General features: G+C 43.5%; 1 protein-coding gene across 7 annotated transcripts in view; it reads right to left on the bottom strand.

Moving 5' to 3' along the window:
* The window catches only part of ptprsa (protein tyrosine phosphatase receptor type Sa), a 422798-nt gene that overhangs the window by 109479 nt on the left and 291193 nt on the right, over positions 1–22126 (bottom strand). For 3 of the 7 annotated variants that reach the window (XM_082962769.1, XM_082962771.1, XM_082962770.1), the window contains 4 exons: positions 13357–13677; positions 12176–12369; positions 7709–7735; positions 4908–5025 (listed from right to left, as the gene is read on the bottom strand). The exons of 2 other annotated variants lie outside the window; for them this stretch is intronic. In XM_082962769.1, the coding sequence (XP_082818895.1) occupies positions 4908–5025; positions 7709–7735; positions 12176–12369; positions 13357–13677 (660 nt within the window). The remainder of the gene's footprint in view (positions 1–4907; positions 5026–7708; positions 7736–12175; positions 12370–13356; positions 13678–22126) is intronic. 2 more of the 7 variants (XM_082962772.1, XM_045697375.2) reach the window with 1 other exon arrangement.

The following is a 22126-nucleotide window of genomic DNA, read 5'->3' as shown; positions in this document are numbered from 1 at the left end:
TATACTACTCCACTACCCCACTACTCTACTACCCCTCTACTATACTACCCCACTACTCCACTACCCCTCTACTATACTACCCCACTACTCCACTACCCCTCTACTATACTACCCCACTACAAAAATACTCCACTACTCTACTACCCCTCTACTATACTACCCCACTACTCTACTACCCCTCTACTATACTACCCCACTACTCCACTACCCCACTACTCCACTACCCCTCTACTATACTACCCCACTACTCCACTACCCCTCTACTCTACTACCCCACTACTATACTACCCCACTACTCCACTACCCCTCTACTCCACTACCCCTCTACTATACTACCCCACTACTCCACTACCCCTCTACTATACTACCCCACTACTCCACTACCCCTCTACTATACTACCCCACTACTCCACTACCCCACTACTCCACTACCCCTCTGCTATAATACCCCACTACTCCACTACCCCTCTACTATACTACCCCACTACTCCACTACCCCTCTACTATACTACTCCACTACCCTACTACTATATAATCCACTATTATACTACTCCACTACTATACTACTCCACTACTATACTACCCCACTACCCTACTACAATACTACCCCACTACTATACTACTCCACTACTATACTACTATACTACCCTACTACCCCACCACTATACTACTCCCCTACTATACTACTCCACTACTATCCTACTCCACTACTATACTACTCCACTACTATACTACCCTACTACTCCACCACTATACTACTCCCCTACTATACTACTCCACTACTATGCTACTCCACTACTATACTACTCCCCTACTATACTACTCCACTACTCCACCACTATACTACTCCACCACTGTACTACTCCACTACTATACTACTCCACTACTCCACTACTATACTACCCTACTACTCCACTACCCGTCTCCCCGTTATACCCATCCCCTTTGTACCCACTTGTTCCTCCACTCTTATTCTTTATTTATCTTTTGAATAGGCTTGTTGTGGGCAGGGGTTAATTAGTTGGAGCAGTAATGGAATAGCAGCAGCCTCCAAACAGCAGTGAGATGAATGTGTTCATTACTCCCCGCTAACAAACTATAGCTCAGCCCCGCAACTAGCCTGTCTTGTTTAAACTTGACTCTCCCTCCTCTCACATCTACTGCTTAGAAAGCCCCAATGAGGACATCAGAGATAATAGCCCTGAGGTGTGTGTTTACATGGTAGGCCAGGGACTACTGTTAATAGAGAGGTAAGGGTTGGTGGGGTTAATTGACCAAGCTGATTCGTGCTAAGGGAAAACTTGAGGATGGAGAGAGGAAGAGGAGGAGGAGGAGGGAGGATGTGATAATGACAGTTCCTCATGATGAAGGTGACAGAGAACTGGGAGCCTTCTGCCACAAAGAGGGGACAGCGAGGGAGGAGTGGGGGATTGTGGACACCTTGATTGTCTCCCTCTTTCCTCCTTTCATACCTCTCTTTCTCCCTCTGTCACTCCATTCCTCTCCACTCAGCTTCCCTCAATCACTCCCAGTGGAGCTGGAGGCACATTTCCCATCAGGACCAGCTTTAATGGCCGCTGTTGATACACAGTTGTCTTAATTGAGAGGAGGATTGTTTTTTCTCTCTCTCTCTCTCTCTCTCTCTCTCTCTCTCTCTCTGTCTCTCTCTCTCTCTCTCTCTCTCTCTCTCTCTCTCTCCAGACAAGTAGTAATGTACGTCAGTGGAGGCTGGTTTGGGATGAGCTATAGGAGGAGGGGCTCATTGTAATGACTGGAATGGAATCATGTGGTTCCCATATGTTTGATACCTTTTCATTAATTCCATTCCAGTCATTACAATGAGCCCGTCCTCGTATAGCTACTCCCACCAGCCTCCACTGATGTACGAGTTTGTATAATAGTGTGTCTGTGTATAATAGTGTGTGTGAGTGTGTGTGTGTGTGTGTGTGTGTGTGTGTGTGTCTGTGAGCCAAGCAAGATTTAAAAAAATATATATACATTGAACCATGTAAGCCATTAACCTGCGGTTACAATTTCCAGGAAGATATATCAGGGGTCGTGGGTCCACCTCACTCTACTGTACTGGCCTGCGGGGCGCTGTCTAAGGCACTCCATAAATGCTTAGCTGCATTTTCGCACGCAATTGATATCAGTGGCAAAGGGGGCATGAGTGGACCAGCGGAAGAGGGAAAACATAATTGAAAATGCCTCCCCACATATACCTAATTTAGCTGTGGTGATGAATAATCGCCTCGGCCACGCTGAGAAATGCACAGCTATTTTGACAGCAAAGGTCTTTCGTAATCCATTGCCCACCCATATTTATGTTCCTCTATCGCGCGTGCAATGATGTCCGAGGAAAAAAAAACTGGGTTCATTGTTTGCAGTAACTTTGTTCTCGTAATATCCCAAACGGACGTGGTAGTTTCACCATTAAGGATACCAGATTTAACTTAACACCTATTTTAAGGACTATTTCTATATCTTATAAAAATACAGAAGAAATCAGGACAGTTGAAGGAAAGTCATAAATATGCTACAAGCTTATTGGCCCCGCCAACCACCAGCGCTACGTAACCAAACAGGAGAAGGGATAGCCAGGGGGTCTGTGGAGGCTAGTGGAGTCCAGACGGTTTCTTCCCAGAGTATTCCGGGGTATTCCCAGAGTATTCTTGGCTTCTCTATACAGCGCCAACATGCAATCTGCTCACCTCCCAGGCAGAATGGGGAAGGGGTGGGAAGATGCAGAGGAGGAGGGGGAAAGACGGAGGGAGGAGGACTAATGAGAATTTCTGACTATTAGAGCGGGAGGGGAAGTGGCCCTTGGAGGCCTTGGAATGTTAATGGAGTTAATGGACTGTCCTTCTGTATTTTTGATTGTGTAGTATGGATCACAGTCTTAATGTCAGTGTTAGGAATAGTTAGTTGTTCTATATAGCTAGGGATTGGAATATTCTTAAGTCGGTTGTACGTAAGAGCTTGCTTTTAATTATATATATTTTTTTTATCAATCACATATCACACTTCACCATTCATTTCAAACCAATTGGATGTAAATGTCTGGTCCTTTCTTCCAAAGTAATTAATGTTCGACCATGAAGGACCATGAAGGTTCTTATTAATAGCCCGAAAGCGATTTGAATATGCACGGCGAAGTCACACAACACCAAGTTCAAGGAATCAAATTGTTATTACTTAGTAAAATAATGAACACATTGAAACACAATGGAAGCTAAATAATGTACGAAAACTGAAGACTGCGTCAAACCTAGACTCCAACACCTACAGCAAAAGTAGCCGGCTGCACTTTGAGTTGGAGGAAATTATTCTATCCTCGATTTTCACAATGTTTTAGGTTGAGGCATTATCTATTGAACAAAGACTTAAGAGTTTGACATAGCCATACTTCCAACAGCTTGGAATTTCTTTATTCTGCTGTCTTAAGAGTCTGGTTGGCTTTCTGAAAGATTAACAAAACAGTCTCTGTGTGTGTATGTGTGTATGTGTGTGTGTGTGTGTGTGTGTGTGTGTGTGTGTGTGTGTGTGTGTGTGTGTGTGTGTGTGTGTGTGTGTGTGTGTGTGTGTGTGTGTGTGTGTGTGTGTGTGTGTGTAAACTCTCGAAAGGGCCCTCCTTCCCGTCTGTGCCTTTTCCTTATCAATAGCACAAGGCAAGGACTTAACTTGTCTGAAAGCACAATGTCTCCCTGAAATGGGCCTGGGAGAACCATAGCAACCGTCTGGGCCACGATTTGACTGAGCCCCATAGCAGAACAGGAAGCTGGTAGCTCCACTGTCACATGAAAGGGGAGTTGGAAGTATTTTTTACCTCCCGAAGGGGCTGAGTCTTCTCTTCCTCCCTTTTTGTCTGCCTCACGCTCATTTATTTATTTTGGTCTCTTTTCCACATTTCAGTAATGAAAAGCGAATGGGGGATTGGATTTAAGGGAGGGATGGATGGTGTGAGAGAGACTGGCGTATCAGTCAGCGCAGGCCGACAAGGGAGGGAGGAGAGAAGTGACAGTACCAGGGCCCTTTGTCGCCCGTCATACTGTCTGATACCGATGATCGGCACACCGGTGAAGATCACGACCTGTCAAAAGAGGTGTGTGTGTGAGTCTGCTTTCTAGTTTGTTTTTATTGGATGTTTGAAGGCCCCCGAAGCAGACTAGCGTGGATGCATACACAAAGGAGCCTCATATCTTAGCCCTGACGGCCAAGTATTTGAGTGCTTTCACGGCTCTCCAGTCTTGCAGGTATAGGCCGTGTTCATGGTAGCTAAGCTTTCGGATTCTTATGAGGCTTAAGTGACCTGGTTAACGTTGGCTTGGAGACTGGTGTTTAAGAGAGAGGAAAAGAGGGAGAAAGAGAGACTCTGAAGTCCGAGGGTAGCATTATAAAGAGAGAAAGAAAGAGAGTTTCTGATGTCTGAATAAGGCCTCCAGCAGTAATCCACAAGCCTCTGGCCTAGATGGCAACGGAAGAACCAAATCTGCCAAAAACAATGTTTACTACTATCTCATGTCATCCGCCATTCCGTCTGTGGATAGTTTGCTGAACATTTATATATTATCTTCAGTGCCCTATCCAATTCCAAAACATCCAAACTTCCTCTCCAGCGGCAACACAACAACAAACAGGTCGAATCGAAATAGGATGGTCTCTGTCTTTCAAAAGAGAGTGGGAGGGGAAGTTTTAATAATTTTAATTTGAATAAACCCACAACCGTTTCGTCAATAAATATTGGATTGGTAGAATTCTTTCCATTATAGGCAAGGTAACAATTTCCTTAAAGCCTGCAGTTGTAATGTATTATGATGCAGTACTAATGCATTGTAATACTTGTCATAATACATTGTAATACTTGTCATAATACATTGTAATGAGCTGCAATAAAATGAAAGACTGACCTGCTCCTTTGGTTACCACCAGTTTGGGTTTGCTGCGTGCCCCGTCTCCCTTCGTGGTGTACGCAGCTACTGTGATGGAGTAGGTGGTGTCCGACTGTAGCCCTCCGATGACCATTTCCTGTAGGAAACAGGAAGTAGACAAAATGTATCAGAACACCGGTCAAAACATGTGACCATCATCACCTCCGCAGCCAACCACCTTCTCTTACCATTTATTGTGTTACTGCTGCTTTTGACCTCTGGATAAAATGTTTAACCTCTAAGGTGGATGGAATGCTTTACTGTCCATTGTTTTCAGGCTGAATTCTAGTGGCCAGACAAACTTTATCAAACATCATACCGCTCCCTAAAACTACATCTCTCCAAGATAAGTATAAAAAGGAGGGGGAAAATGGATATACATTGTCTGAGGCATTAGCCAAGCTACACTCACAAAACAACTTAAATGAACAATCAATGTATGCATGCATTCTGGCTGGCTGACTGGTCAGTGCAGTTTTCGGGTCAGCCATTATTTTGTCTGGTTCTCTTGAGAGAGGAGGCTTTGATCAATGCTGATAAATCTTTCAGTAGAGGTGCCTGGCTAGCTAAATGAATGCAGGAGGTTTTCAGACTGGTTGGCTGGGAGATGGAGAGGTCAGCAAAGGGGTGACATACAGTATCTTCTGTTTTCACACCGAAGATGCTGGCATCCATATCATATATACCATGCAAGTGCAATAACACTGTGAATTAAATAAAAGGGGGTGGCAATCATTGAGATTTCACACTCAATCTAGGCAGGGCACCACCAAAGTAAAAAAATAAAACAACACACACCATCACAACACGACACCATGACAACACGACAACACCATGACAACACGACACGACACACACTATCACAACACAACATGACACACCACACACCATGACATCACGACACAATGCCATGACAACAAGACACAACACGACACAACATCATGACAACACGACACAACACCATGACAACACGACACAACACCATTACAACACGACACAACACAACACCATGACAACACAACACCATGACAACACGACACAACACCATGACAACACGACACAACACCATTACAACACGACACAACACGACACAACACCATGACAACACGACACAACACCATTACAACACGACACAACACCATTACAACACGACACAACACCATGACAACACGACACAACACCATGACAACACGACACAACACCATTACAACACGACGCAACACCATGACAACACGACGCAACACCATGACAACACGACACAACACCATGACAACACGACACAACACCATGACAACACGACACAACACCATGACAACACGACACAACACCATGACAACACGACACAACACCATTACAACACGACACAACACCATTACAACACGACACAACACCATGACAACACGACACAACACCATTACAACACGACACAACACCATTACAACACGACACAACACCATGACAACACGACACAACACCATGACAACACGACACAACACCATTACAACACGACACAACACCATGACAACACGACACAACACCATTACAATACGACACAACACCATTACAACACGACACCATGACAACACGACACAACACCATTACAACACGACACAACACCATGACAACACGACCCGACACACACTATCACAACACGACATAACACCATGACAACACAACATGACACACCACGACATCACAACACAACACCATGACAATGCGACACAACAACATGACAACTTGACACAACACCATGACACCACGACCAGACACACACTATCACAACACAACACCATGACAACACAACACAAAGTAGCACATAGTAGCATGATTAAGCAGTCCAGTCACAGGGAGAAGCAGCAGACAGATATTGCATCAGCCACCTTCTCATCATCCGCACAGCTAATTAGCCTTTACTCTATCTAGGACAGGGGTGTCAAACTCATATTGCTCCGTTGGCCACATTCGGGCCTTCATTGAGATCTGGAGGGCCACATTCAGGCCATCACTGAGATCTGGAGGGCCACATTCAGGCCATCACTGAGATCTGGAGGGCCACATTCAGGCCATCACTGAGATCTGGAGGGCCACATTCGGTCTTTACTGAGATCTGGAGGGCCACATTCGGTCTTTACTGAGATCTGGAGGGCCGCACTTAAAATATATTATATTTCCTCGCCGTCAAAATTAGCAAAGAAATTGTATTTTATACATGGCCATTGGGATTTTCAATGCTCCCTGACTGTCTGACTTCCGTGTGTTAGTTAGCAAGCTGGGCAGAGTGAAAAGACTATGCTTGCTCAAAATGTGGAATTTCAATTGATTACTATAGCTTCCCCTTGGGCCAATCAGTGTCATTTTCTAAATGCTGGATCTCTATAGCAACATGCATCATTCACCCAAGTTTCGTAAAAATCGGGCCAGAGGTGTCTGTGAGTAACTACCATACGAACGGACGGAGACAGATCCATAGTCCCCGCTCCGATTTCATCATGGGGGACAATCATTTGTTTTTACTCAGACCCCTCGCAGGCCATATGATTGACACCCCTGCTCTAGGACATCAATACTGGAGATGGGTAGCGCTGACTTGAGAGCCTGTTCATAACATACAGTGCTAGGGCATTACTGATAAAGCACCATAATAACAAAGCTCTACTGAATAGGTTGATGTAAACCCTGTCTTTCTTATATATGTGAAAAGAGCTAGGGTGATGCAATACACAGTGCTTTTTACCCCCCCCCCCCCCATAGCACTCTAGCGACTCCATATATATACTCACATATTCGGCTGTATCGTCCGTTTCCCACTATCCCCCCCCCCCCCATATAGAGGAGAGTGCAGGAGAGAAAGAGAAAGATTTTTTTAAAGAGAGAGAGAGAGAGAAGGTGGAAGAGAAACTCAAGAGAAGGAAGGTGCGAGAGGGGCAGCGTGTTGAGAGGAGGTAGAGAAGAGGGTGAGTGCACAGAAGTAGGGTGTTGTGTACGGGCCGGGCCAGAGAGGGCAAGAGGAAAGCTAGTCTGTGTTAGGGAGTGCAACTGAGGCAAGGGGAAGAGGTGTGAACTGAAGTCTATGGGGGCTGTCTGTTTATATTTTTTTAGGAGGTTACTGTATCTATTTTTATAACAGTGCATTACTTGGGGGCCTCCAGAGTGGCGCAGCAGTCTAGCTGCATCACTACAGATCCGGGAGACCCATGAGGTGGCGCACAATTGGCCCAGCGTCGTCCAGGTTAGGGAAAGGTTTGGCCGGCTCGGGATGTCCTTGTCCCATCGCGCTCTAGCGACTCCTGTGGCGGGCCGGGAGCAGTGCATGTTGACACGGTCGCCAGGTGTACGGTGTTACCTCTTACACATTGGTGCGGCTGGCTTCTCTGGGTTAAGATGAGCATTGTGTCAAGAAGCAGTGCAACTTGGCGAGGTTGTATTTTGGAGGAAGCACAGCTCTCGACCTTCGCCTCTCCCGAGTCCGTACGGAAGTTGCAGCGATGGGACAAGCCTGTAACTACCAATTGGATATCACGAATTTGGGGAGAATTGTTTTTTTTTAAAGTGCATTACCTGGACTACTAAAATATCTAATCATTGGCTGAAGCATTCATATTTGTCAGCAGCCTGGCATAATGCGTTCATTTTTTTAATCCTTTATTTATATAGCTTATTCTCATTGAGATGCAATCTCTTTTTCTTTTAAAAGAGACCTGTGAAAGAAGAGACACCACACACACAGCACATCAGAGACCTGTGAAAGAAGAGACCACACACACACACACAGCACATCAGAGACCTGTGATAGAAGAGACCACACACACACACACACACACACAGCACATCAGAGACCTGTGAAAGAAGAGACCACACACACACACACACACACACACAGCACATCAGAGACCTGTGAAAGAAGAGACCACACACACACCACATCGGAGACCTGTGAAAGAAGAGACCACACACACACACACACACAGCACATCAGAGACCTGTGATAGAAGAGACCACACACACACACACACAGCACATCAGAGACCTGTGAAAGAAGAGACCACACACACACCACATCGGAGACCTGTGAAAGAAGAGACCACACACACACACACACACACACACACACACACACACACACACACAGCACATCGGAGACCTGTGAAAGAAGAGACCACACACACACACCACATCAGAGACCTGTGAAAGAAGAGACCACACACACACAGCACATCAGAGACCTGTGAAAGAAGAGACCACACACACACAGCACATCAGAGACCTGTGAAAGAAGAGACCACACACACACACACACAGCACATCATGAATGTTCCTTTGAAACTTTGTGGAATAGATCCGTCAATAGACTTCTGTTCTGGGGATAAATATTTCGTGTGTTTATAATTTTGTTTTGGTTGTCCTAGCGGTGTACTTTACAGTAGAATTACACAGCCCACTGAAACAACTTTCTCTGCATTTTCTCCACTGTTTTGTTGACAGAGGCTTTGTGAAAACCGACCATTGTGCCAGCTTACATTATAATTCTAGCTTTCAGGGAGGACCATTTCCTCTGAAATCCTTTCATGCCAATTTTGAATACTATAATCAGCCATTTTGTGCCGAGTTGCTGTGCTCGATAAGAGCTGTGCTATCACACTTTTCAAGAACCACTGATGTTCTCTTTAAGGGGGGTGGGTCTACACAGCCCTGACAAAAAGAGTGATGTTCTCTTTAAACCTCTAGAGTCTAAGCCCCTAAGCTGCGGGGGGGGGGGGGGGGGGGGGGGGGTTCTACTGAGCTAACTTATTGAATTGTTTTAAGATGGTCATACCAAGGATCATTTAGCGATTTGATTTTGAATTTTGAGACCACTTATGGTATAAAAAACATATACACATTTCTTTTTAATAAAACATTGAATTGGGCATTACTGCTATTAGTCAATAGAAACGCAATGAATAACAGATTCACTACATAGAACAACAAAGAGTAAAACAAAAAAATCTAAAGGATATGCCAAGAGTGTGCAAAGCTGTCATCAAGGCAGATTTTTTATGGAATATCTACATCTACATAGGCGTACAGAGACCCATTATCAGCAACCATCATTCCTGTGTTCCAGTGGCACGTTGTGTTAGCTAATCCAAGTTTAGAATTTTAAAAGGCTAATTGATCATTAGAAAACCCTTTTGCAATTATGTTAGCACAGCTGAAAACTGTTGTCCTGATTAAAGAAGCAATGAAACTGGCCTTCTTTAGACTAGTTGAGTATCTGGAGAATCAGCATTTGTGGGTTCGATTACAGGCTCAAAATGGCCAGAAACAAAGAACTTTCTTCTGAAACTCGTCAGTCTATTCCATGTGAGAAATTGCCAAGAAACTAAAGATCTCGTACAACGCTGTGTACTACTCCCTTCATAGAACAGCGCAAACTGTCTCTAATCAGAATAGAAAGAGGAGTGGGAGGCCCCGGTGCACAACTGAGCAAGAGGACAAGTACATTAGAGTGTCTAGTTTGAGAAAGACACCTCACAAGTCCTCAACTCGCAGCTTCATTAAATAGTACCCGCAAAACACCAGTCTCAACGTCAACAGTGAAGAGGCGACTCCGGGATGCTGGCCTTCTAGCCAACTACAATAGTAATTTACAACATTAACAATGTCTACACTGTATTTCTGATCAATTTTATGTTATTTTAACGGACCAAAAATTTGCTTTTCTTTCAAAAACAGGGACATTTCTAAGTGGCCCCAAACTTTTGAATGGTAGTGTATATATATATTTTTTCATGTATTTATCCCCTTATTTTAGGCACTAAACTACAGAATCTCCATATATACACTTCCATAAATGTTTTCAACTGGGGTACTGGGGAACTTCAGAAGAGTCTTGTGAGACTTGTGGACATCCTAGAGCAAAACAACGTGTTCGTGAGTGTCTCACTTTTCTGCAGATGGGTCATATTCGTGTGTAGCCCACACTGTTCGGGCCGGTACATACAGAAGTTGGAAAAAGAGGCTCTACCTACTTTAGACGTGTCCCTTGAGATACACCATTGTGTTTGTGAGAGACTCATCTTTCCATAGAGGGGTCATAATAGTTTGTAGGCTAAACCGTTCGGACCCTACAGACGTTTTCGTGAGAAAATGTCTCATGGTCTGACGAACACCGCTCTGCAGATATCTCTAGCTTAAACAGATTGATTTTGATGGGGATTTTTTTATTAATGTTAATTAGATTTCCGCTGGGCCGTGGAAATTGTAAGCTAAGGATTAAGGGGGGTCTATCCAGCCCTGATAAAAGGAGTGATGTTCTCTTTAAGGGGGTCTAATCTCTCATGGACAGATTCTCGTGGACAGAAGACACGGCGTGAATCTGTCAAGGCCCACGTAGAATTATGTGATTACGAGCAGCAATAGTTCCTGATTTTGAGTCTTCGTTGTTGATTATTTGGACAGATCAGGATTAGGCGAAGGCGGTGCTTAAACTGGTGTGGTGATTTTCAGGCCTGTGTGCGGATGATGAACGGTTTCCACTAGATTCCACAGCCACAGAGTCAAAATAGGTTGTATTGTAAAAATACATGAAAACAAAAATGTGCTTTTTGGCCATGATAAATTAGTGGAAGGGAGGGGTTTGGCCGAGAGTTTCCGTTTGCGAGGGAGGAGACATCGCTTCCTTTCTTTGCACAAAGGTAATGAAAATTGTTAACAGCATTCCCCCCAGAAGTACAACAGGAAATGACAAACTTTCGTGACAGAATTTGACATCTGGGTAACTGAGATTAAGGGGGGTCTATAAAGGGGAAGTGAAAAAAAATGTCAATTGTGGGCAGAGGAGATTAACATTGCTGAAACATGAAATTAAAAACTAAGGAGACTAAAGAGAAACCTGAGGAAAGAGCAGCCATATTGTACACATTTTAGCACATATTGTAAAAGTAATGTGTAGCATTTACCACAGAACTCTCTATTATTTTCATATTACACTATAAAACATATATTATTTATAAGCTTTGAGATAATCTTTACATGGGCTCTCATCAAATCAAATCACATTTTATTGGTCACATACACGTGTTAAGCAGATGTTATTGCGGGTGTAGCGAAATGCTTGTTAAACAAAACACTGCAAAGTTGCCTAGGTGGTGGAAGCACGACTGCCCTATCTATCGGTGCCATTTTGTCATTAGATAGTGGCACTCCATAGGCCAGCTTGGTCAAATGAATTGCTTGATTGGTGGACCAATGGGGGCTAGGTATACCTGGGCATCGGCAAGCATGACGTCCTTAATGAGGGGCGGGCCGCGCGACTCCCCGTTCTCCACGCGCACATAGTGCACCTGGTAACCACGGATCTGGCCGTGCTGTCGCCCCGGCAACAGGGAGCGCCACATGACCTTGAGCGCCGTGGAGTTGAGCACCTCCACCTCGACCCGCCTAGGAGGAGCTCCGGGAACTGTGGGTTAAAAAACAACAAGATAGTGTCTATGTTAAAACACTGCTGCAGAATAGTACACTCATATTGTATGTATAGGTTATCTATCTGGCACAAGTACCCTCACACAAAACTACAAGAGCTATTCCCCTGACAGACAGATAAACTGGCATACATTGACTGTGACCTCCTCCTCACCCCAACAACACACTATAGGGACAAAACTTTCAAGCACACAAAACTGCACTACACAAAAACACCTGCTACTGCCAACAAAATGCCATCGCCCCCCCTCACAGCCAGACCTCCCAATACGTCTCCGGTTGAACCCCCTGTCTCTCAGACATAATGGAAAGCCTTTATGTGAGACCTTGGCGTCCGGCCTTTTACTGTGCACCGCACTGGCCTCCAGAGACAAATGGGCTCCTACACATGGTTAATAAAACTGTGGCCCATTTGCACTGTTGTATTGTGGGAGATGGCGAGACATCAGTTGGCTGAGTTGCCTCCCATCAGTGGAATGGGCTGTGCTGTGACACAGGGTCAACCGTATGAAAGCCTGAGGTGTGGCGTGCTCATAACCATTGATGGCTGAACACCATAGACTAGAGGAAGAAGGAGATGAGATGGGGCGGCTATACCATAAATTCCATGTAGAAGGGGAGGGGAAATGGTTTAACAATGACACTGCAATTTCCCAAGGGTATTGTCTATGTTTATTTAAACGATTATGTCTGGGGGTCCTTGATTTGAACCACTGAGCTAAGTTATTGAAAGTATGAATTTATACTTTGTTTAGGGATATGGAAAAGCTATTGTATGGGCATCATATTATTATTTTATGGGTGACTACAGCTACTACCCTTATTATACCATAGTAGAGGTATTGCCCATAATCTGAGAAGAAGATTGTTGTGCATCTACAGTAAGTCAACATCCCAGTTATTGTTTTTGCCTCATAACAAGTGTACAGACTGTCAGTATTGCAGGTGGAACATGCTCAAGTACCATCCTCGTCGGTGCGGCAGAGCAGGGGCTCGCTCTCTGGGCCTGGCCCAATCTCAGTGAAGGCGGCCAGGGTGACGCTGTACTGGGTCCACTTCTCCAGCTTCTGCAGCAGCACCTTCCCATCACTGGGCAGCACGGCTGGCTCCTCCATGGGCTCCCCGGCACTGCCACCCTCAACGGAGGCTCCCACCACCTGGTAGCGCACTCGGTACCCTGCTAGGGCGCCATTCTGGCTCTCCACAGGCGGGGGGCGCCAACTTACCAGCAGGGAGGTGGAGCTGGAGCTGCTGCACTTAACATCTTGAGGGGGGGCTGAGGGCTCTGGTCAGGTGGGAGGATAGGGAGGAAGGAAGGAAGGAAGGAAGGAAGGGAGGGGGGGAGGGAGGGAGGGAAGGAAGGAAGGAAGGAAGGAAGGAAGGAAGGAAGGAAGGAAGGAAGGAAGGAAGGAAGGAAGGAAGGAAGAAAGGAAGGAAGGAAGGAAGGAAGGAAGGAAGGAAGGAAGGAAGGAAGGAAGGAAGGAAGGAAGGAAGGAAGGAAGGAAGGAAGGAAGGAAGGAAGGAAGGAAGGAAGGAAGGAAGGAAGGAAGGAAGGAAGGAAGGAAGGAAGGAAGGGGGTGAAAAACAACAAACAAAAAGATGGTAGAGATAAAGAAAATGACAAGAGGAAAAACCCAACTCAAAAGGAGACATGAACTGACAAAAATGTCAAGACAAAAGTAAAGGAACGGAAACACTGATTCGTCAGGCAAATGTAAACATAAAGGAGTAAGGGGGACTGGATGACACAGCGTGCGTAATAATGAAGCAAAATGGCCGCCTCTTGTGAGATACTGGGCCAGTTCTTTTGACAGCTGGGACTATGTCACGGACTCACACCAAGGGGTCTGTCAGTTATCAGCCCATGTGTGATACCAAGGGAACTAGCTATCTGATGTTAGGCTGTCCAGGCCTGCACTGCACACTATCACTATCGATTTAAGGATGAAAAAGAAAGTTCATCTGGGTTTATTTGTAATTGTTTAAAAGCGATTCAACACAGCGGCTGGGTTTTGGTGTGGAGTGGTCTTCCAAAACATATTAAATACTACACATCTGTGAACTTCTAAATGAAAATGAAAGCCTGGGCGTTCTAATATGCACGGAGCTCTTACAGCTAGTGCTTGCTGAGTGAAGTGATACAATGTTTCACTTCTCATCCCCACGTCAGGCAGACAAGAGGACGTAGATGACACCCTTTCTATTCAAGTCAAGATCCCTCTTATTCTACCATCACTCCGTGTGAATAGAATAATACAATATTATTCCCTGAATCATTGGTGACAAGCCCAGTTCATTATTATGTAATTACTAATGTAATTAATCTGTTATAGTGCTTTAATAAGATCAAATGAAAAACATGAATTCATAGAAAAAGGCATTCCACATTGTCCAAATCAGGGACAAAAAAATGGAAGTTCAACCCACAGGAACAACAAAATACATTATGTTTTCATTCCAAAACAAGAGTTTGAAGAAGCGAAACACAAATTGAAATAAGGTACCGGAAATCAAATTCTCTCTGTGATACAAAAGAAAGAAAAACATTGGGGTTCAAAAGGTCAAATCATAAGAAACATGAAAAAAAAACAAGGTCTTGAGCAGAAAACGGAAAATAATAACATTACAAGTCACAAAAACCGTCTGCATCATACGTACCTGGCTTCCTTCAAATAGTAACTTTTTAAGACTTTCTTACCAGCAGCACCTACCTACAGAGTGATCTCACGCTGAGGCAGTGAGTTACAACCCTCTCCCTCCACATTAGTGTGTTAAAAAATACAGACACGTCAAATTTACATTTTGCACGTTTTAGTTATTTAACAGACACTGTTATCCAGAGGGACTTACAGGAGTTATGTGCCTTGCTTAAGAGCACATCAAAATATTTTTCACCTAGTCAGCTTGGGGATTTGAACCAACAACCTTTCGGTTACTAGCCCAACACACTTAACCACTAGACTACCTGCCGCCTTATCAACTGTGCTTTGTAACTGGTCAAATCGGTCTGTTTAGTTAGGTCGTTTTGGACTCTTTTGGGTTGCTAAGAGGGAGAGAGTTGGCTCTGTGCTGTAGCCAGGACTGCATTATCCTCTTGTATAACTTGGGCCGGAGGGAGGGTCCACAAGACAGAGGAATGGGAGCATTTGGGGAAAAACTACACCCACCTGGTTCTGTGTTTCTGCATTTGACCTTCGGAAAAGGACACAGTTCATTTTTTTTTACAGTAACTTTTTGCTCAGAGAATCCCATTTCATATCTTCCCCACCTGTGCACCGGTTTTGTAAACAACACAAAGAACACATATGTAAGACTTGTGCTGCTGCATTCATTAAGGTTAATGCTGTGGTACTCTCGCTAACAGAGTAGCCTGGAGAAGGCAGGAGGTCTTTACGATCAGTGGACAGTCTCAGTCAACAAAATATAAGAACAGACTATTATTTTTGGTGTCTAACAAAAATATATGGAAATGTCTGCTCTACCCAAAATTACAACCAACTGATTGCAGAATTACCGCAAAAATGAAAGAGGATAATGAAGGGGGAGAAAGTAAGGAACTTGTCTGTCGGCCCTGCATTAAAGACCAAAATTGGTTAAAAAAAATGGTGATCAATAAAAAAGTATACCAAGTATACCACTCATTAAAATGCAAATCAATTTATAACATATTTGACATGCGTTTTTCTGGATATTTTTTGTTGTTATTCTGTCTCTCACTGTTCAAATAAACCTACCATTAAAATTATAGACTGATCATTTCTTTGTCAGTGGGCAAACGTACAAAATCAGCAGGGGATCAAATACTTTTTTCCCTCACTGTATGCACGCACCACTTTCCCTATTTTTATTTTTTTCATTTCATGTCACCAATTTGGACTATTTTGTGTATGTCCATTACATGAAGTCCAAATAAAAATCCATTTAAATTACAGGTTGTAATGCAACAAAATAGAAAAAACACCAAGGGGGATGAATACTTTTGCAAGGCACTGTATTTATAAAAATATATATATGGGGGTTTGGAAATGATGCAGACAATTACATTGATAGAAGCCACAATCTATCTGCCATATTAAAGCTGATCTACCCCCCCCCCCCCCAAAAAAAAAGTATAATCTTTGTATCAACAGCGAATGCTCAGCGATCAATCTATGTGAAGAGAGAAGTTGTGGAATCTGACAGGGCTGGAGCTATTGTACCACGCAGACCCGTAAGACCAGATAAACTTAAGACAGGCAATGTGCATAGCTATGTGTTTCGCCTCGGCTCCTACACATGCCCAGTGGTGGAGATTATGGAAACTAGAATTACAGGATGGAACTCTGGTGATGCTTCACTTTCAGTAGGTCTTTTGAAGTATATTTTAAAAGCCTGTATGAAAGCTATATTGATTTGGCATATCATTAGCTATGTCTGTGGAGATATCGCCACCAGATTTTAAGTCTGCTATAATGTGAATGGAAGCTTGGGGAGATGGGGTTTGGGTTGGTAGAGGCTTTATAATTGACTGCAAACACCCACCTGCTTCAATAGTGCCTGCTTCCAACATAAGCTCGTCCACAAGTCATAGGTCTGTGGCTAGTCAATCAATGACCGCCACGGATCAAATTGCTGTCGCATTCAGTCAGTGAGTGTGATTACACAATGCGCCCGTTTTGTTTTATTTTTTTCCTCAATGTCAGAGTAGTATTTGTCACCATTACAGAATTAATCCGACTCCATGCCTAATGGCCACGTTCGTACAAATATTCCAATATAGAAAAACCTTCAGCAATTACAGTAAGTGGGGGACTAAATGCGGGGATTTAGAATCTGCCACTTTAATTTGAGCGATAACACTCCACTGGTTGCTGTCAGCTTCAAGGTATAATCTAAATGTGTAACAAAGCCTGACACTCCAGAGGTCTCCCTATAGCTCCTCGGCAAAGCGCCAAATAAATTCTGACGCTATGAAATGGGATTCTTATCTGTCATCTTAGGGCCCTTCACTCTCCCCTCTGCCAACCTCCCGTAAAAACACCCACCCCGGGGGTCCAGCCTGCCCCCGTTACTGTGTCTCTTGTTGAGGGAGATATGGGGAGCTCCCGGTCTCTGGTGTGTGGACCCTCCACGGCCGCTTCTGAACGGTTGTCTCATAGGTGTCTCAACCTTGTCTGACTGGGGCAGCGTGTCCCAGGGGCCATACATCTGACTGGGGGACATAGCTGCCCACAGGACCAATATAGGACCACAGGACCAGTATAGAACCACAGGACCAATACAGGACCAGTACAGGACCAGTACAGGACCAGTACAGGACCACAGGACCAGTATAGGACCAGTACAGGAACAGTACAGAATCACATGACCAGTAAAGGACCACAGGACCAGTATAGGACCAGTATAGGACCACAGGACCAGTATAGGACCAGTACAGGACCAGTATAGGACCACAGGACCAGTATAGGACTAGTACAGGACCAGTATAGGACCACAGGACCAGTATAGGTCCAGTACAGGACCAGTATAGGACCACAGGACCAATATAGGTCCAGTACAGGACCAGTATAGGACCACAGGACCAGTACAGGACCAGTACAGGACCAGAACAGTACAGGACCAGTATAGGACCAGTATAGGACCAGTACAGGACCAGTACAGGACCACAGCACCAGTACAGGACCACAGGACCAGTATAGGTCCAGTACAGGACCAGTATAGGACCACAGGACCAATATAGGTCCAGAACAGGACCAGTATAGGATCACAGGACCAGTATAGAACCAGAACAGGACCAGTATAGGACCACAGGACCAGTATAGGACCAGTACAGGACCAGTATAGGACCACAGGACCAATATAGGACAAGTACAGGACCAATATAGGACTGTAGGACCAATATAGGACCAGTACAGGACCAGTACAGGACCAATATAGGACCACAGGACCAATATAGGACCAGTATAGGACCACAGGACCAATACAGGACCAGTACAGGACCACAGGACCAGTGTAAGACCACAGGACCAGTACAGGACCAATATTGGACCAGTATGTTTTTCTTAGCCCAAAATAAGTTGACTGAGATACAGTTAAATCGATCTGTTTGGAGTCAGATATTGCAGATTTCAGATCAAATACAGTAACTGATTTCAAGAACTATAAGGTTCTATCTGCAAAATATGATTTTGAGATAATTGGCTTTAAAGTTCTTAAGACTCATTGGTTTGAATGGCTTAACAGGGTGATTTGGGGGAGTACTATATAGGTAGAGAAACATTGAACAGAACAAGGCTAATGTCAATAACTACATTTTGACTAAAATGCAGATAGAACCTTATAGTTCCAAGCTCTTGATTTCTTGAAGCTAAAGTGTAGGTGAGGAGTCGGGAGAGAACTCCTCTGCTGTGGGTTTTCACTGGTCTTTAGTGGCAGAATGGTCCCCATGACAATGGCCCCTGGTCACGCCACACGGACTGAACACAAAGTCAACGCTCTGAGAGGACATGTACACTGTTCCAGAGAAAATAGACAGAATGGAAAAAAGGAGAGGATTGTCTTTCGTTTTCACTTCACTTGGTTGGCAAAGAGGTCCAGTCTGCCGAGTAACGCAAGGGTAACGGCTACCATTTTCTAGTGTCTCCCATCCTAATGGTCTTTTTCCTAACATGTCATTAGAGTACAAACACATCTAAATGTGTTTGAGCAGCAAGCCCAGTCCAGCCACTGGTAAGCAAGGTTCCCTCATTATACTGTAGCCTGCACAAGTGTGTGTTGTGTATAGGGAGAAATCTCATGCTGCTCCAATGAGGTGTGTGTTTATAATGACAGTGTCTAGCAGCGCCACACTAAGGTAAATGGATTGTTAACAGGGGGAGGAAGAGGGAGATGAGGGCTGGCGGTCTAGGGCGTCGGTCATGTGTCTCAAAGCAGCCTCCCAGAATCTCTGGGTTGTTTTAAGAATGGAACAATCTGATGATTGGTTTTGCCTTTTTTGCGATGGACGGACTCACAGTACACTCTTAACTTTACTTTATGTACATCTCCATTACAGCCAAAGTAGAGTAGCTTTGTCTTCTAGATAGCAGGCACTTTAGGGTGTGTGTGTGTGTGTGTGTTACACGGCAGACTAATAGTGAACTCAGCTTTTCTGTGCTTTTCCTGACATGTATGAGTAAGCAAACCACAGACATGTTGTATAAATATTTAACCATTTAATTTATGGATACGAATATTTACCCATTTCATGTATGGATATGAATATTTAACTATTTAATTTATGGATACAACTATTTAACCATTTCATGTACGGATATGAATATTTAACCATTTAATTTATGGATATGAATATTTAACAATTCCATGTATGGATATGAATATTTAACCATTTCACATATGAATATGAATATTTAACCATTTCATGTATGGATATGAATATTTAACCATTTCACATATGAATATGAATATTTAACCATTTCATGTACGGATGTGAATATTTAACCATTTCGCATATGGATATGAATATTTAACAATTTCATGTATGGATGTGAATATTTAACCATTTCATGTATGGATATGAATATTTAACCATTTCACATATGAATATGAATATTTAACCATTTCATGTACGGATATGAATATTTAACCATTTCACATATGAATATGAATATTTAACCATTTCATGTATGGATATGAATATTTAACCATTTCACATATGAATATGAATATTTAACCATTTCATGTATGGATATGAATATTTAACCATTTCACATATGAATATGAATATTTAACCATTTCATGTATGGATGTGAATATTTAACCATTTCGCATATGGATATGAATATTTAACAATTTCATGTATGGATATGAATATTTAACCATTTCACATATGGATATGAATATTTAACAATTTCATGTACAGATATGAATATTTAACTATTTAATTTATGGATACAACTATTTAACCATTTCATGTACGGATATGAATATTTAACCATTTAATTTATGGATATGAATATTTAACCATTTAATTTATGGATATGAATATTTAACCCTTTCACATATGGATATGAATATTTAACAATTTCATGAATGGATATGAATATTTAACCATTTCATGTATAGATATGAATATTTAACAATTTCATGTATGGATATGAATATTTAACCATTTCACGTATGTATATGAATATTTAAGTATAATGGAAGTAGACATCTAAGTTTTGTTGTGCCTAAGAACATCCCTTAGCAGTGGTATATTGGCCATATTCCACACCCCCTCGGGCCTTATTGCTTAAGTAGGTCACAGGGTCGTTGCTATGGGTTACGGCAGACTGGACCACCTGTACCAAACAAACACTTACCTCAAATGCATCCACTAGGTCATGTTTTTGTTTTGTTCTTTTGTGATGTGGTGTGAAACACAGTTTTGTTTTGACTGTCCGAGTTTGTAACTTTTCTGACCTCTTTGATGTGAAGCCCGTTGGCTTTTTCTGACACCTACTTCAGAAGGGACTTGTGAGACGAGTGGCTGGCTGTACACGAGCAGCCGTTGGCTAAGAGAAGTGACTCATATCCCTGGACCCTAACGACAGAGCTCAAGGGGTTGAAAAGAGGAGACCCTCAGCACAAGCAGAAACTCCAGGAGATACTTACTCTAGTTAAATGGATAAAGTTTGGAAATTATATCGCTAAGTGGTGTATGCTGCAGCTGTTGTGGTGGCTGCATTGGACTTGGGTTCACATTAGAACCCAACCGCCAGCAAAAATTTTGCAAGCTGCATCCTGATGTAATGTGAGCCGTATGGTTTTGAAAAACCTGAAGAACAAAATACAAAAAATAATCTAAAATTGACTCAACGAAACAAGAGGAAGGAAACAAAGTAAGCAAGGTGATGTCAAGCCATTCCAAGGAGAGCTTTTGTTCCATTTTAGACAAGGGGAACAAGTTACAGAGACAGCAATGGAGGGACAGACAAGGAGAGAGAGAGAGAGAGAGAGAGAGAGAGAGAGAGAGAGAGAGAGAGAGAGAGAAGTGTATCCGGAGAGAGAGGGGAGTGAATCCGGAGAGAGAGAGAGAGAGAGAGAGAGAGAGAGGGAGGAGTGTATCCGATACAATCCGCTTGCAGCTTACTGTTCTAGAAAACAATGCAAGACATACATAGACAGACAGACAGGCAGCGATACCCACAAACAGAGATGGATGTACATATATAGGTAGGGCCATGCCTGATGTGGCCATTGATCAAGGATGCGGTGACAGAATGCCAACAGCACACCCAGGGGACACGATGGAGTGTTTCATGCAACTGGTGTCCCATCAGTGATTCAGCAGCACTGTCTGAGTAGCTGCCCCCATCACTATCAACATAAATGTGAAGTGGTTATCCCACAGCCCTACACCCCCAACAAGGGGGCACAGCCAACACGTTTCACTGGTAGAAACAGAAAATGTGTTAAAAGAGGTCTCATCCCACTACCATGGCTTTCTGATGGCCAACCCCAGTCAAAGTTCTTCATGGTAAACCCCTTAGGAATCGGACCGAGGAAACAACAACTCCAACCTATTCTTAAATTAAGCATCCACGTACATTACTGAAATGATAATGCAATTGTGTGGCCTATCATTACATGGATGCTGTATGATTAATACACTAATTTGATCAAGGCTAGGGAATACACATATTTGAGCAATGCTCAATGATCTGGACAATTGATCTATAGTAATTTACTACCCTCTACCCCAACAAAGGCTG

This window comes from Salmo salar, chromosome 16, assembly GCF_965601325.2.
Source record: "Salmo salar chromosome 16, fSalSal1, whole genome shotgun sequence".
NCBI classification, from domain to species: domain Eukaryota; kingdom Metazoa; phylum Chordata; class Actinopteri; order Salmoniformes; family Salmonidae; genus Salmo; species Salmo salar.
This window is presented reverse-complemented; position numbering and strand designations above follow the sequence as displayed.